This window comes from Aspergillus japonicus (assembly GCF_003184785.1).
Source record: "Aspergillus japonicus CBS 114.51 unplaced genomic scaffold BO86scaffold_26, whole genome shotgun sequence".
Classification (NCBI taxonomy): Eukaryota; Fungi; Ascomycota; class Eurotiomycetes; order Eurotiales; family Aspergillaceae; genus Aspergillus; species Aspergillus japonicus.
Genome location: NW_020291663.1, coordinates 195,260 through 208,479, shown reverse-complemented (window position 1 = coordinate 208,479; position 13,220 = coordinate 195,260). Strand labels below are relative to the sequence as shown.

Sequence of the window (13,220 nt, the reverse complement as noted above, 5' to 3'; positions counted from 1 at the left end):
CTTTAGTGCTATGGATAAATGTATACAGGCAGGGGAGAAGGACTCAACCGCTCACCATTTTCTACCGTAGCTACTACAATGTATACAACCTTTCCATGTATGGAGGGCAGGTAGGAGACAATGAGGAAAGTGCAACGCTGCAAATCCATTCATGATTAATGCTATGTACGTACATCCACGCCCCGGCCCTACGCACCCCCGGCCTGCTGCTGCTTCCATTGGTGCGCCTTCTGTAACAGCTTGGACAGGTTGGCGGCCGACTGGTCGTCCGCGGGGAAGACGTAGTCCATGTATTCCTCGTAGCGGTCGTCGTCCAGCTTGCGCCGCTTCTTGACGCGGCGCGGCATCTGTTTCTCGATCTTGTCGATGTCCTCGGGGGAGCCGTGCGTGTGCTCGAACGAGCGCCAGGCGTTGAGGAGTTCCACGCGCTGTGGGAATGGGGGTGGTTAGCTTGAGTATCAACCTCACCGGGGGGAGACAACACACGTACCTCTTCTTTGAGCTCCTTGTCCTTGAACACCTTGTGCGCGCGAGTGAAGATCGCCCGGGCACGCCGCTTGGCCTCGTCGCTGACGGGCCGCTCCTCCTCCTCGTCTTCCTCTTCCTCCTCCTCGTCCGGCACGTTGATCTCGAACCGGGCGTAGTTGATCCACACCTTGACGTGGTCGGTCTTCTCCAGCAGACGTTCGTACAGGGAGCGCACGCGGTCGTACTCGCCCTCGTACTCCTCGAAGTCGATGTAGGACTTCCACACCAGCTCCGGCATGTCGAGAGTCGGCTGGTCGATGCCCAGCTCGTAGATGGCGCGCGCGCGCTCCGTATCGTCCAGCCCGCGCTCCAGCTCGGCGTACTTGATCCACGACTGGCTGTTGGACGGGTTCCACTCGATCTGCTTCTCGAACAGCGTCCGGCACCGCACGAACTCGAACAGCTGCCGCTCCAGGTCGATGTAGCCCCGGAAAAGCTTGTCCTTGGGGCACATGCCCAGCGCCTGACCCAGCGCCTTGCGGGCGGCCGGCAGGTCCATCTGGCGGATCTCGAACTGCGCCTTCAGGAGCCAGATCTTGGCGAAGGTGAACTTCTTGTGGGGGATGAGCTTCAGACACTCGTTGTAGATCTGCCGCGCCCGCCCGGCATCCTTGGCCTCCATCTCCTCCCAGATCGCGTAGAAGATCCACAGGTAGATATACCGCCGCCAGTGCCGCTTCTCCTGCGAGGGGGGGATCTGCGCGATGGCGCGCTCGTAGATGTCGCGCACCCGGTCCGGGTCGCCCGACGTCTCCTCCAGCCGGGCGAAGTCGAACCATACGTCGTAGTTGCGCGCGTTCTCCTTCAGCTGCTCCTCGTACTGCACCCGGCGTTTCGACAGGATGACATCCTCCACGCCCTCGCGGTCACCGAACTGCTTCTCGAACGTCGTGTACGCCTTGTGCAGCGCCATCGACTTGGACCTCGGCAACCGGTCCAGAGCGTACTTGTAGATCGCGCGGGCCCGCTCATACTCCTTCAGCTTGGCCTCGAACTTGGCATACGCAATGAACAGCTTCTCGTCCATGAAGTCCTCGCCCAGCGTCTCGACGGCGATCCCATACACCTCGCGGACCAGGTCGCTCGTCCCGTACTCTTCCTCAAACCGCGCCCACTTGATCCAGTTCCGGGGCTCGGGATGCACGATCGTGAAGCGCTGGAAGATGGCGCGCGCGCGCTCGAACTCGTTGTAGCGCTTCTCCAGCTTAATGTACGCGCTCCAGGCGCCCTCCTCGGGCTCCCACGACATCCAGCGCTCGAACACCTGCCGGGTGCCGGGGATGTTGCCCAGGGTCTCCTCCATGTAGACATACTTGTACCACAGCTTGTCGACGCGGGGCAGGATGGTGACGGCGCGGTCCAGCAGGTTGCGCGCGTGGTTGATGTTGCGGTTGCGCATCTCCGACTCGATATACCGGATCCACAGCACCACCGAGGTCGGCTGCACGTCCAGCGCCCGCTCGAAGATCGACCGCGCCCGCCGGAACTCCTTCTGCTCCAGCTCCCACGCCGCGTACCGCATCCAGTTGTTCATGTTGATCCGGTTGCGCCGCACATAGTCCTCGAACTCCTTGCGCTTGCGCCCCTGGTACTCGTGCAGCTCCTCCAGGTCCGCGAACCGCTGCGTCGGCGCCTGCAGCGCCGGCTCCTGTCGGTCGACCGCCTCGCGGAGCAGCTGCTCCGCGGAGATCTGCACCGGCGCGGCGGCCTTGTTCTTGACCCGCGGGGGGCCGCGTGAGGCTTCCATTGTGTGGGGGAGGGTGGTGGAAGTGGTTGTAGAGGAAGGTGTTGTCGGAGGTTGGTGGTTATCGGGTGATGGACCCCGGCCGGTGTGCGCGAGCCGCTGCCTAGCTGTCAAGTGGTTATCACTGGAATTGGGTGAAGGACGTGTTCTGAAGGAAATATGCGTGGACTCTTCTAAGATTGATCTCGACAACGAAGCACCTCTCCCAGAATCTTCACAGTGTGCTTAAGCCAGCAACACCTGCGCAGTTTGATGATGTCGGGGAAATCGAGACTTGTCCGCCCGACCCAAATTCGGAATCCCTGCGCCTTTGGTCCGCAGCGCCAGCCCGAAGACCTCCAGCTATACTGCTCTGCTTAGTCACTAGGCGGTCAGTGGCGTCTCTGGGCAAAACGTCGGCTATCTCCAAGTTCGGCTCAGTGGATTCATAAACCACAACTCACAGCAGGTTTCATCATGTCGAACGTCGAGGACCTTCTTCGAGACTTCGAGGACGACGACGAGGATCTCCAGGTCGGAGATGGCCTGGACGACGGAAATGGCGATGACGATGACAACATGGTGGTGGACGAGGAGCAGCTCGCTCAGCCTGCGGCGCCCGAGATCACCAACGAGTTCGACGTCGCGCTGTCGACCCAAGACGAACTGACCCGGCTACACAAGGTTCTGCGCGACCACTACTCGATCCGGTTCCCCGAACTCGAGACGCTCGTCACGACGCCGCTCGACTACGCCAAGACGGTGGCGATCCTCCAGAACGGCCCGCTCAACGACATCAAAGCGCTGTCGACTTCCGCCGATAACATGGTCGGCGTGCCGCTGCGATCCGTCCTGGACGGCCCGTCCTTGATGGTCGTGGCGGTGGAGGGCACGACGACGCGAGGCCGGGAGATGACCGAGTCGGAGCTGAAGGCGGTGCTGGATACGTGCGAGCGGATCTTGAAGCTCGACCGGGAGCGCACCGCGTTGACGGAGAGCATCCAGTCGCGCATGAGCCAGATCGCGCCCAACCTGGCGGCGCTGATCGGCCCGGAGACGGCGGCGCAGTTCCTCAACCAGACCGGTGGTCTACGCGAGCTGGCTAAGATCCCCGCCTGCAACCTCGGGGCGCAGGGCTCGAAGAGAAAGGAGGGATTAGGATTTGCTACGAATCACGGCATCCGGGCGCAGGGCTTCCTCTACAATTCGCCCATCATCTCAGAGATCCCGAACGACCTCAAGCGGCAGGCGATCCGCATCGTGTCGGCCAAGATGGTGCTCGCCACCCGCGCCGACGTCTCGAACTACAGCCCCGACGGCTCCCTCGGCGAGGAGCTCAAGCAGCAGTGCTTCCAGCGGTTGGAGAAGTTGACGGAGCCCGCGCCCAACTCTGGAGCCAAGGCGCTGCCCGCTCCGGACGACAAGCCCTCTCGCAAGCGCGGTGGTCGGCGGGCCCGCAAGGCCAAGGAGGCCGTCGCGATGACGGAGCTCCGCAAAGCGCAGAACCGGGTTGCCTTTGGCAAGGAAGAAGCGGAGGTGGGGTATGGCACGGGAGAAGGAACGGTCGGATTGGGCATGCTTGGCCAGCAGAACGATGGCCGCATCCGCGCCACGCAGATCGACCAGAGGACCCGGGCCAAGCTCAGCAAGAACAACAAGGGATGGGGCACGGCGACGCCCGTCAGTGGTACCTCGACCTCTCTACGTGCCTTCGGTGGAGGACCCGGCACCAGCGGAACTGCCAGTGTCCTCCAGGCCAGGGGTCTCCGGGCTTCGGGGATCGGTACTTCCTTGGGTGGATCCGCCGGCACGGCCAGTACCATCGCTTTTACGCCGGTACAAGGATTGGAGCTGGTTGACCCCAAGGTGCAGGCCGAGCTGAGTCGCAAGCGCAAGGCGGAGGAAGACCGGTGGTTCAAGTCCGGAACCTTCACGCAGGTTGGCGGGCAGCAGACCCCTGGCAACCCCGCAGCACCAGGCCAGAACGGAGGGTTCAAGGTCCCGGCCATGCCTCCGAAGAAGAAGGTCGACACCGGCGACGGCAAGATGGCGCCGCCTCCCCCGCCCCTGAAGCGCTAGAACCTCGACGAGATCGCTTTCGCTTTGGCTTTTTCTTTATCTCCTTGTTTGTGATCCCGAGCATTTTACTGGCGTTTCAAAAGACTAGGCAGCCCTGCATGATACCATACCAATCCCAGAAATTCTGTATGACAAAAGTCCCATAAGAGCAAGACTTGGCAGTTTCATCCTCCGCAATCACTTTTCATTCTAGAACCCAACAAAGGAATTCACAGTCTGGACTGTACTCTGTAGTTGGGACCGATTGGTCGTCGGTTCTGATCCCGTGGCCAAACCACCTACTGAATCCGTAGCCATGGTTCCGACGGACGATGGTGAAATCGCTTGGCTTGCCGATTTGCCAGAGCGAAACAACAAGACAGGGCCCACACATGGTGGTGGCGCAAGACTCGAAAATTTGTTCGTGACAGTTTTTAACGGTGGAGACTTGTCGCCTGGCATTCATGGGACACAGGGATAAAGTCTAACTTTTTTTTTTTTTTTTTCCTTTTGGGGTTGCAGAAAATGTCGCCATTGCTGGCGGCAAAACGTGTGACTGTCAGGGAAAAGAAAGAAAGTTCCCGAGCCCTAACCGGGATGGCACTGGGATTGATTATGATGAAGTGCTGTAGGGTATACATTTACTGTCTCCGTACCCCATACTAAGCCGTATTCTCTTGAGGAATTTCAGGAATATGGAATATTAAGCATGAAACTAGCCGACGATCATATTGGGGAGAAGACGAGGGGGGGGGGGTCCTCTTGTTCAACGCACGGGGAATTATGTGGATCTTTTTTGGGGGGTTGCCGGCTGGAGTTGTCGGCATATTGCGTGCTTTTGGAGGAATCTTCCCCCATGGGAAGGGGGCAATTGACGGACCGTAGGGAAAGGAAATGAGGGTCCGTAGATTTATTTCAATTGCTGAGGGCGTCTCGTCTCGTTTCGTTTCGTTTCCTTTTCTCTCTCCCTCCCCCAATCCAACCCAATTCCTTGAAGGCCGCATCCTTTGTCCGTGAGCATTGCGGCAGTCCCCATCCTACTATACAACGGACCACCGGCATAAAACCGCAAGACAGACACAGAGAACAATGGCCCCCCAAATAGGCAAACCCCTGTATCCGACCTCCGACACCGAGTCGGCGGAAGAAGAGGCACGGGCTATCCTGCCCACGAAGACACCGACACCCCTCCAACTCAACCACCACAGCCTCATCACCACCGACTTCGACGCCCTGAGATTCCACGCCGCCGCCGCCCTGCAATTGCGCTTGTCACCAACCTTGAAGAAACCAGCAACAGCAACGGCGGCGGCAGCAGCAGCAGCAGCAGCAGCAGCAGCAGCAGCACCACTCCCAACCGACACCCACCTCATCGTCTCCCCCTACAACCAACCAGGCCACCTCCTGGACCTCCGCCGCTTAGACCGCGCGAACCAACTCCTCGCGCAGGCCCTGACCATCCTGCAGCCCACGCGGCCCGACTACGCCACCGCGCCGTACACGGAGTCCTTCAACTGGGCCGCCGTGTTCGAGCTCCTGCGCCAGCTTGTTGCCCTCGAGTCCCAAGACGAAGCGGGCGCCGCTGCCCCAGGCGGGGCGGGCACGTGGCCCGCGCAGAGCTTCTACGTGGTCACGTTCCGCTCGCGACTGCGCGCCGACGCCGACGGCGAGCGGCTGCACCTGCTGGACGCGCATTCGCATCAGGAGGCGATGGCCAGCGGGGGACTGTTGAAGTATTGGTTCGGGAGTAAGGATGCCGAGCATCGGAATCTGGCGACTTGTGAGTTTTCTTTGTCCCTCCTTGTGGTGTTTGTCGCGGGTTGAGAGGGGTACGGGATGGTGAAGGCTAATTCCTGGTTTGGGATAGGCATCTGGCGGAGTCGGGAGGATGCGAGGCTCGGCGGGTTGGGGCCATGGCATAAGAAGGCGCGGGGCGCGGCGAGGGAGATGTATGAGTCGATTGAGTTTTCGACGTTGCGGTTGACGGTTGGGGAGGGGGTGGGGGATTGGGAGTTTGGGGAGTGGGTGGATGGGAATCTGAAGGGGGAGTAGGGGAGTAGGGGGTGGGAGGGGAGGGGAAAGATGGTGTTACTCGGGGTGTTATGGATGGGTTGTGTTTCTTTTGATGCGTTTGAGCTTGTGGGTTTCGAGTCGATAGATTATTAATATACCCCGTGATCAATTCAATGTACAGTGCCATATGGGACTGCGTTGGAAGCGAGAGGTAGACTGTATATACTGCGGGCTGTATAAGTTACTGGACTGTATCAGTTAAGTTAGCGGAACAATTCCATGCGACTCACCCTGGTTATTCGCACTAATGCACCGCAGTGTCCACTCTGCGCTGAAAGAAGGCGTATTCCCCGCGCCCGCCCCCAATCCGCATTTTCCCATTGGAGGAGCAGTCCAGGGACGGTGGTCGAAAAGAGAGATTTTCCACGCGGGATGTGGGGAAAATTGCCCTCGGTTGACTCGGTTCGCATGGGCCGATACGAGCAGACAAGCAGTCCCTGAGTAATGTTTGGCTTCTGGATGGTTGAGAAACCCTGAAAGGGCCGCCTTGTCGTTCATCAGAATGCGGGGGAAGCTGTACGCGTGCACTGGACACCTTCGAGATTATTCATTAGTGCGTCACGATGGGGACGTGGCGCGGGGATATCCCCTCTATATAATCTAAAGCCCCCCTCCAGCTAGGTGGGCGTCCAGCTCCAGAAGAATAACATCAACCCCCCTCCATCTATACAGTATCTGAGACACAACAACAACAACCACAACCATGGTCGGAGTCCTCCACGAAGCTGTGGCCGTCAGCGACGGTCCCCTCACCAGCGAGAACGCCGCGCTCCTGCGGCCCTCCGACCCCAACCTGCCCCTGGAGGAACTCCGCCAGCGCTACGAGGCCGACGGCTACCTCTTCCTGAAGCAGGTGATCCCGCGGGCGGACGTGCTGGAGACGCGGCGCCGGTATTTCGACTACCTGGCGCCGACGGGGGTGCTGAAGGACGGGTCGGACCCGGTGGAGGGGATCTTCAACCCCCGCAAGTCGGCGGACGACTACCCGGGCATCGGGGCGGCCAGCGTGGGCGGCAACGGGCGGCCCGGCGGCGACAGCGCGGCCGAGTTCGTCGACCGCGCCATCGAGGCCCACTACAAGGACTGGTACGTCGACCAGCTCTGCAACCACCCCGCCCTGTACGCCTACGTCGCCCGCTTCACCGGCTGGGGCGCCAACACCCTCACCTTCAAGCGCACCCTGCTGCGCAACAACACCCCGGGCACCAAGCCCATCGGCGTGCACTACGATCAGATCTTTATCCGGCACGGCGAGCCCACCAGTGTCACGGCGTGGGTGCCCATTGGGGATGTGAAGATCACTGGGGGAGGGTTGATTTATTTGGAAGATAGTATGTCGTCCTTCTGGAGGTCGGGCCATGATGGCATGGGGGAGGTGGGTGGAATGGCTTGCTAACTACTCCTGTACTGCGCAGGTGACTCGGTCGGCCGGAAGATCGAGGACGACTTCACAGTCAAGGCCAAGCAGGCGGGGCTGTCGGACGAAGAGGCCCGCTCGGCCTTCAACTCGAACATGACCGCCAACGCACTGCTGTCGGATGCTCCGGCCGAGTTCGCCAAGGAGCACGGTCGTCGCTGGCTGGTCGCGGCGTACGAGGCCGGGGATGTCGTCCTACACAAGCCCCATATGGTATGTTTCGTCGCTGTCGATGCTTGATGGCCCGCGCAGTGCATGCTGATCCTTCGGTCTAGATCCACGCCTCGACCGTCAACAATGACCCGGATAATGTCATCCGTCTGGCTACGGATATCCGGTTCTGCGATTCGTCGAGGCCGTACGATAAGGTGGGTGTCCCTGTCTGTGGCCTGGACTAGGGTCTTACTGACGATTCGCAGAGGTGGATGAACTTCTATCGGTTTAATGATGGTGTCTAGCGCTGGTTGCGAGATATTGTGGAGGTCGTGTGTTTTCTTAAGCGATGATGAGATGAAATTGTATACTGCAAGAACGGACGGCTGATGTTGACATATTGGGAATATGCAAGCAGCGCATTGAATACATTTTGTGTGATTTTCCCCATCTGGTCATCCTGCCGGGGCTTCATTATGTTCGGCTTGTTCATTATCCCCACCGTTCCCACCACCATCATCATCATCATCATCATCACCATCATCCGAATCGTGAAAGGTACAGTGACAGATCCTAGCATCAGATATATTCAGCTCAGTACGATCGCCAGCGACGGAAAGTCGATAGGAGCTTACCCCTGGTCGTCACAAAACCCCCCGGTCCAGCCTCCGCCTTGGGCAATACACTAACTGATCAGCAGCCTTATCCTTATCCGTGCCTCAATTCAGCTGTTATTGAGGATCTAGAACAAACGTACAGTATTCCGACACGCGAGGTTCGCGATCTGGATACCTCCGGGCGTTTGACATGATTTTTGTGCTGCTGCGAGGGCTACTCCGAGGGCCGTGGATTTGGTGGTGAGGGGCACGGCGGAGGCGAGCACCAGGGAGCAGAGGGTTGATATTGCAAGTACCTTCATAATGGGTAGGGACTGAGATGGTTAGGATAGATGGTTTGTTGGAAGTGCGAAAGGTCCATGCTGGCAGAAAAATTTACCACTACGGTGAAGCAAGGCTCGAGGGGAAGGGAGGGTGTTGTGTTTGGGGACGTGGTTGCATAGATCTACGGTTCATCCGAAGGCGGACGGGGACATTGAGGAGGGCGACTGTGTGTACTGTATGTACTCCGCAGAAGCGCAAGAATGCCCTCCCAGCGATTCAGCAGTGGAAAGAGCAGAAGATGCCATCGACAGAAACTGAGCATCAATTCGCCTACAATATATACACGACCGATCCGTTGTGAAGGAGGATCTTGACGATAATAAAGTGTGGTTGTGCACTGTAGTTAGACGATCCGAGGTCCATCCCACCGCCGGAGATCCGAAGAGTTAATAACTCACCCTTGCGTTCGGCGAATTGGCGGTGGAAATTTGGAGCTAAGGTTCAACCCCCCGAACCGCCAATCCCACGGGGCCCAAGATCCGATCCTGATAAGTTCGCCGCCCACTTAGCGAAGGGGCCGGAGGATTTGAGAAGTCGACCTGAAGAGGGCATTGCGAGTGGAAGAGGTACTACTGTGCAACTTGGACTAGTCCCCCCTCTTTCGGCGGACATCAGGCCAATGGCTGGCGTGGGTCGGAGCAGATCCCAGGCTGATCCAGCTGCATGTCCGTCCAAGTTCGGAGGTTTCGGACAACGCAGACATGAGGGGCGGGTTGCGGGTTGCGGGTTGCGGGTTGCGGATTAGCGGAGGGGGAGGATGAGTAGGAGGAGAGAGGAGGGGAGAGGAGGGGCAGGGAGAGTGTAGTTCAATTACGATTGTACGGATTACTGTAGTTACTAGGTACCTAGTAGTTACTACGGAGTACCTCGTTGAGCTCAATGGTAGTGTAGTGTAGAAATGTACTCCGTAGTGTAGTCTAAGTACTGTAAGTTTAGACTGCCTGTAGACAGAAGATTGATTCGGCGAGACCGGCAATACAGTTACTCCGGACCCAAGCCAAGTTGGGCTCAGCCCCGCCAGCACCACCAAACTTATTTCTCTTCCTGATTCCCCTCTTCTCTTACTCCCTCCCTCCCTCCCCCCCATTTCTCTCTCTTATCTCTCCCCCTTTTTCTATCCCCATCCTTCTAGTAGGTTGTCCTAGACATTCTCTTCATCATTCATCTCGGTCCTTGTTGCTAATCCTCCACTTAGTCTTCCTCACACACTCACAATGGCCGCCCCCGCTCAGAAGTTCAAGGTCGCCGACATCGTATGTGTTCCCCCCCCCCCCCATCAATCCTTGCCAATCCACCTCCTGATAATCTTCTAGTCGTTGGCCGCCTTCGGTCGCCGCGAGATCGAGCTCGCCGAGATTGAGATGCCTGGTCTCATGGCCATCCGCCGCAGATACGCCGAGGACCAGCCCCTCAAGGGTGCCCGCATCGCTGGTTGCTTGCACATGAGTATGTTCCGCCTCGGTGACTTTTTCAACCACCCGCTAACCCTCCCCAGCCATCCAGACTGCCGTCCTCATCGAGACCCTCGTTGCCCTTGGTGCTGAGGTCACCTGGTCCAGCTGCAACATCTTCTCCACCCAGGACCACGCCGCCGCCGCCATTGCCGCCGCCGGTGTCCCTGTGTAAGCTGACACTGAATTTTCTCCGTCCCGACGGTCCCCACGCTAACAACCCGCTAGCTTCGCCTGGAAGGGTGAGACCGAGGAGGAGTACAACTGGTGCTTGGAGCAGCAGCTCGTCTCCTTCAAGGATGGCAAGAAGCTCAACCTCATCCTCGACGACGGTGGTGACTTGACCTCCCTCGTCCACGAGAAGTACCCCGAGCAGCTCAAGGACTGCTACGGTCTGTCCGAGGAGACCACCACCGGTGTCCACCACCTGTACCGCATGCTCAAGGAGGGCAAGCTCCTCGTCCCCGCCATCAACGTCAACGACTCCGTCACCAAGTCCAAGTTCGACAACCTGTACGGCTGCCGCGAGTCCCTCGTCGACGGTATCAAGCGTGCCACCGATGTCATGATCGCCGGTAAGGTCGCCGTCGTCGCTGGTTTCGGTGATGTCGGTAAGGGCTGTGCCGATGCTCTCCGCAGCATGGGTGCCCGCGTCATCGTCACTGAGATCGACCCCATCAACGCCCTCCAGGCTGCCGTCCAGGGCTACCAGGTCACCACCATGGAGGAGGCTGCTCCCCAGGGTCAGATCTTCGTCACGACCACCGGTTGCCGTGACATCCTTGTTGGCAAGCACTTCGAGGTTATGCGCAACGACGCCATCGTTTGCAGTAAGTCCCTCGCTCCCTTGGTTCGAAGGGGTAGGCTAACCGCTCAGACATCGGTCACTTCGACATCGAGATCGACGTCGCCTGGTTGAAGGCCAACGCCAAGTCCGTCCAGAACATCAAGCCCCAGGTCGACCGCTACGAGATGCCCAGCGGCAACCACATCATCCTCCTCGCCGAGGGCCGTCTCGTCAACCTGGGCTGTGCCACCGGCCACTCCTCCTTCGTCATGTCCTGCTCCTTCTCCAACCAGGTCCTTGCCCAGATCGCCCTCTTCAAGGCCGAGGACGTTGCCTTCGGCCAGAAGTACGTCGAGTTCGGCACCACCGGCCGCAAGCCCGTCGGCGTCTACGTCCTGCCCAAGGTCCTGGACGAGCAGGTCGCTCTCCTCCACCTGGAGCACGTCAACGGCAAGCTCTCCCAGCTCACCCCCGTCCAGGCCGAGTACCTTGGTCTGGAGGTCACCGGTCCCTTCAAGGCCGACCACTACCGCTACTAAGCGATTTTTCTTTTCTCTTTGTGTCCACCGCATACACACCTGTTCGGCATTGATTTCGGTATACCCTGAACGGCTAGAGTTTTTCAACATGGTCACGATGTTACGAAACAAATAAAACGGGGTCTTTTTTTAACAATGGGGCTCAAAAGCATTGTCTTCAACGGCAAGAATAAAAGTGGCATAGGGGTTTGATTGGGTTGTTTTATACCATAAAGATAAATAATATGAGTCTGTTTGCATGCATGGCTGTAGTTGAAGCGTACTCGCGTCACCGTATTGATCCACTCCCAGTCCCTGAAACTCAAGCCGATGAACCACCAAATCATTTGACCACACGTTCCATACATGGCACGGATTGTGTAGGGACTCGTAGCTCAATGTAGAGCATGGAAGATAATGCCAGCCTCCCTAAGGTTCTGCATAGAATATCATACCGAGCAAGTTAAGCCCCCCCGGGCCGTTGGGGGAAACCACCGTCTGCCAGCATCAATCATCGCCCACCTCCAGCGCAGACCTAACAACCATAACCAACGAGGTTCAAGTGACAAGGAAGGAGGATTGGGCGTCGAAGGGGTCTTCTTGATTTGTACCAGTTTGTATGTTTTCTTTTGGGGCGGGATGGTGGTACTGGACATGGTATCATATTACGGCTTTCCCTCAAGGAGAGGGGTTGATGATCGTACTGTATTTGGCGCATAGCGTATATTCGTCCTTTTGTTGATGTATAATTGGTATTGACGAGGGGTGAAAGCACAGAGATAAGACGGAAAACCATGTGGCGCGTAGTCATCCACCAGAGAAGATCTGTAGACTGTAAGAAAAGAAGCAATCCCTCGTCACCCAAACCACCACAAGCCTACAACCCATGGCATTCATGCGAGCTGAGCGATATCGTATCCAGCCACACCACCAGATCCCCGGTTTCCCCGAAGATCCAGCGACGGCCGCGCGACGAAACGCCTCCTCACCCCTTCCCTCCTCTCGTACATCGCAAAGACCCACGTCTCTTGAATACCTATATACTCGAGGCTATTGTCAATCATTCCTGAAGGTTGGAATTTCAGTCGATCTTCGCCAGACCCTTTCTCTGCCGCGGTGGTTTTTCCTGGTTTGACTGTACACCGCTTGAATTCATGAATGAGGACTACAGCACCAGAGCGTTGGAACATAGCATCGACACCACCACAAACATAGCGGCAGGAATTGTAACCATTCGGTAGTATAACACAGATGTATACGATACGATACGTGAGGTCCCCACACTGACACCGCTTGGTTCTGGGAGGTTATGGCTTGTCTTTGGCAGATATGGTTGTAACTCCGGGAACTGTGTCTGTAATTTCCAGCCAGGAGCAACAGGGCTCCCAGGACCAAGGAACACTGTTCCCCAGGGCGCTCACATCAATCCCAGAGACCATTCAAGAGCCCCTGGGGAACAGGAACTGTAATTGGGCTTTAAAATGGGCCTGACACTGTTCCCCAAAGACGATCCGCCAAGATCCACACTTGGATCGGGGACCCTCTTAGATGCTAGATATGGACTCTTTACG

The 13,220-nt window shown here is 57.8% G+C and overlaps 6 protein-coding genes across 6 annotated transcripts; 4 read left to right on the top strand and 2 right to left on the bottom strand.

Moving 5' to 3' along the window:
• Positions 1-132: 132 nt before the first annotated feature.
• On the bottom strand, positions 133-2,480 carry clf1 (putative cell cycle control protein (Cwf4)). The gene is made up of 2 exons (XM_025669019.1): positions 491-2,480; positions 133-428 (listed from the first exon to the last, which is right to left on the bottom strand). The coding sequence occupies exons 1-2, from the start codon at positions 2,273-2,275 to the stop codon at positions 189-191; spliced, it is 2,025 nt and encodes a 674-aa protein (XP_025527398.1). The 5' UTR covers positions 2,276-2,480; the 3' UTR covers positions 133-188.
• Positions 2,481-2,705: 225 nt separating this feature from the next.
• BO86DRAFT_389496 (U4/U6-U5 snRNP complex subunit PRP31) lies at positions 2,706-4,504 on the top strand. The gene has a single exon (XM_025672147.1). The coding sequence runs from the start codon at positions 2,729-2,731 to the stop codon at positions 4,328-4,330; it is 1,602 nt and encodes a 533-aa protein (XP_025527397.1). The 5' UTR covers positions 2,706-2,728; the 3' UTR covers positions 4,331-4,504.
• Positions 4,505-5,290: 786 nt separating this feature from the next.
• BO86DRAFT_430884 (uncharacterized protein) lies at positions 5,291-6,361 on the top strand (the record flags this gene model as incomplete). The annotated part of the gene is made up of 2 exons (XM_025675733.1): positions 5,291-6,089; positions 6,177-6,361. The coding sequence occupies exons 1-2, from the start codon at positions 5,399-5,401 to the stop codon at positions 6,359-6,361; spliced, it is 876 nt and encodes a 291-aa protein (XP_025527396.1). The 5' UTR covers positions 5,291-5,398.
• Positions 6,362-6,854: 493 nt separating this feature from the next.
• Positions 6,855-8,257, top strand: BO86DRAFT_410093 (uncharacterized protein; the record flags this gene model as incomplete). The annotated part of the gene is made up of 4 exons (XM_025674466.1): positions 6,855-7,713; positions 7,798-8,012; positions 8,075-8,167; positions 8,219-8,257. Exons 1-4 carry the CDS (start codon positions 7,086-7,088, stop codon positions 8,255-8,257), a joined length of 975 nt encoding a protein of 324 aa, XP_025527395.1. The 5' UTR covers positions 6,855-7,085.
• A 150-nt stretch (positions 8,258-8,407) lies between these two features.
• BO86DRAFT_410092 (uncharacterized protein) lies at positions 8,408-8,924 on the bottom strand (the record flags this gene model as incomplete). Its single annotated transcript, XM_025674465.1, has 3 exons — positions 8,710-8,924; positions 8,588-8,637; positions 8,408-8,525 (listed from the first exon to the last, which is right to left on the bottom strand). Exons 1-3 carry the CDS (start codon positions 8,869-8,871, stop codon positions 8,408-8,410), a joined length of 330 nt encoding a protein of 109 aa, XP_025527394.1. The 5' UTR covers positions 8,872-8,924.
• A 1,033-nt stretch (positions 8,925-9,957) lies between these two features.
• On the top strand, positions 9,958-11,910 carry BO86DRAFT_362848 (adenosylhomocysteinase). Its single transcript, XM_025669940.1, has 6 exons — positions 9,958-10,024; positions 10,089-10,146; positions 10,207-10,339; positions 10,389-10,515; positions 10,573-11,174; positions 11,222-11,910. Exons 2-6 carry the CDS (start codon positions 10,108-10,110, stop codon positions 11,668-11,670), a joined length of 1,350 nt encoding a protein of 449 aa, XP_025527393.1. The 5' UTR covers positions 9,958-10,024; positions 10,089-10,107; the 3' UTR covers positions 11,671-11,910.
• The last annotated feature ends 1,310 nt before the right edge of the window (positions 11,911-13,220 follow it).

What these genes read in the sequence shown, in the direction of transcription:
- BO86DRAFT_389496 (XM_025672147.1), top strand. Translation starts at nt 2,729, where the DNA reads ATGTCGAACGTCGAGGACCTTCTTCGAGACTTCGAGGACGACGACGAG.
- BO86DRAFT_362848 (XM_025669940.1), top strand. Translation starts at nt 10,108, where the DNA reads ATGGCCGCCCCCGCTCAGAAGTTCAAGGTCGCCGACATC. An exon ending in AGTTCAAGGTCGCCGACATC is followed by an intron (nt 10,147 to 10,206) that starts GTATGTGTTCCC and finishes ATAATCTTCTAG; the next exon opens with TCGTTGGCCGCCTTCGGTCG. An exon ending in CAACGACGCCATCGTTTGCA is followed by an intron (nt 11,175 to 11,221) that starts GTAAGTCCCTCG and finishes CTAACCGCTCAG; the next exon opens with ACATCGGTCACTTCGACATC.
- clf1 (XM_025669019.1), bottom strand. Translation starts at nt 2,275, where the DNA reads ATGGAAGCCTCACGCGGCCCCCCGCGGGTCAAGAACAAGGCCGCCGCG. An exon ending in ACAAGGAGCTCAAAGAAGAG is followed by an intron (nt 429 to 490) that starts GTACGTGTGTTG and finishes CCATTCCCACAG; the next exon opens with CGCGTGGAACTCCTCAACGC.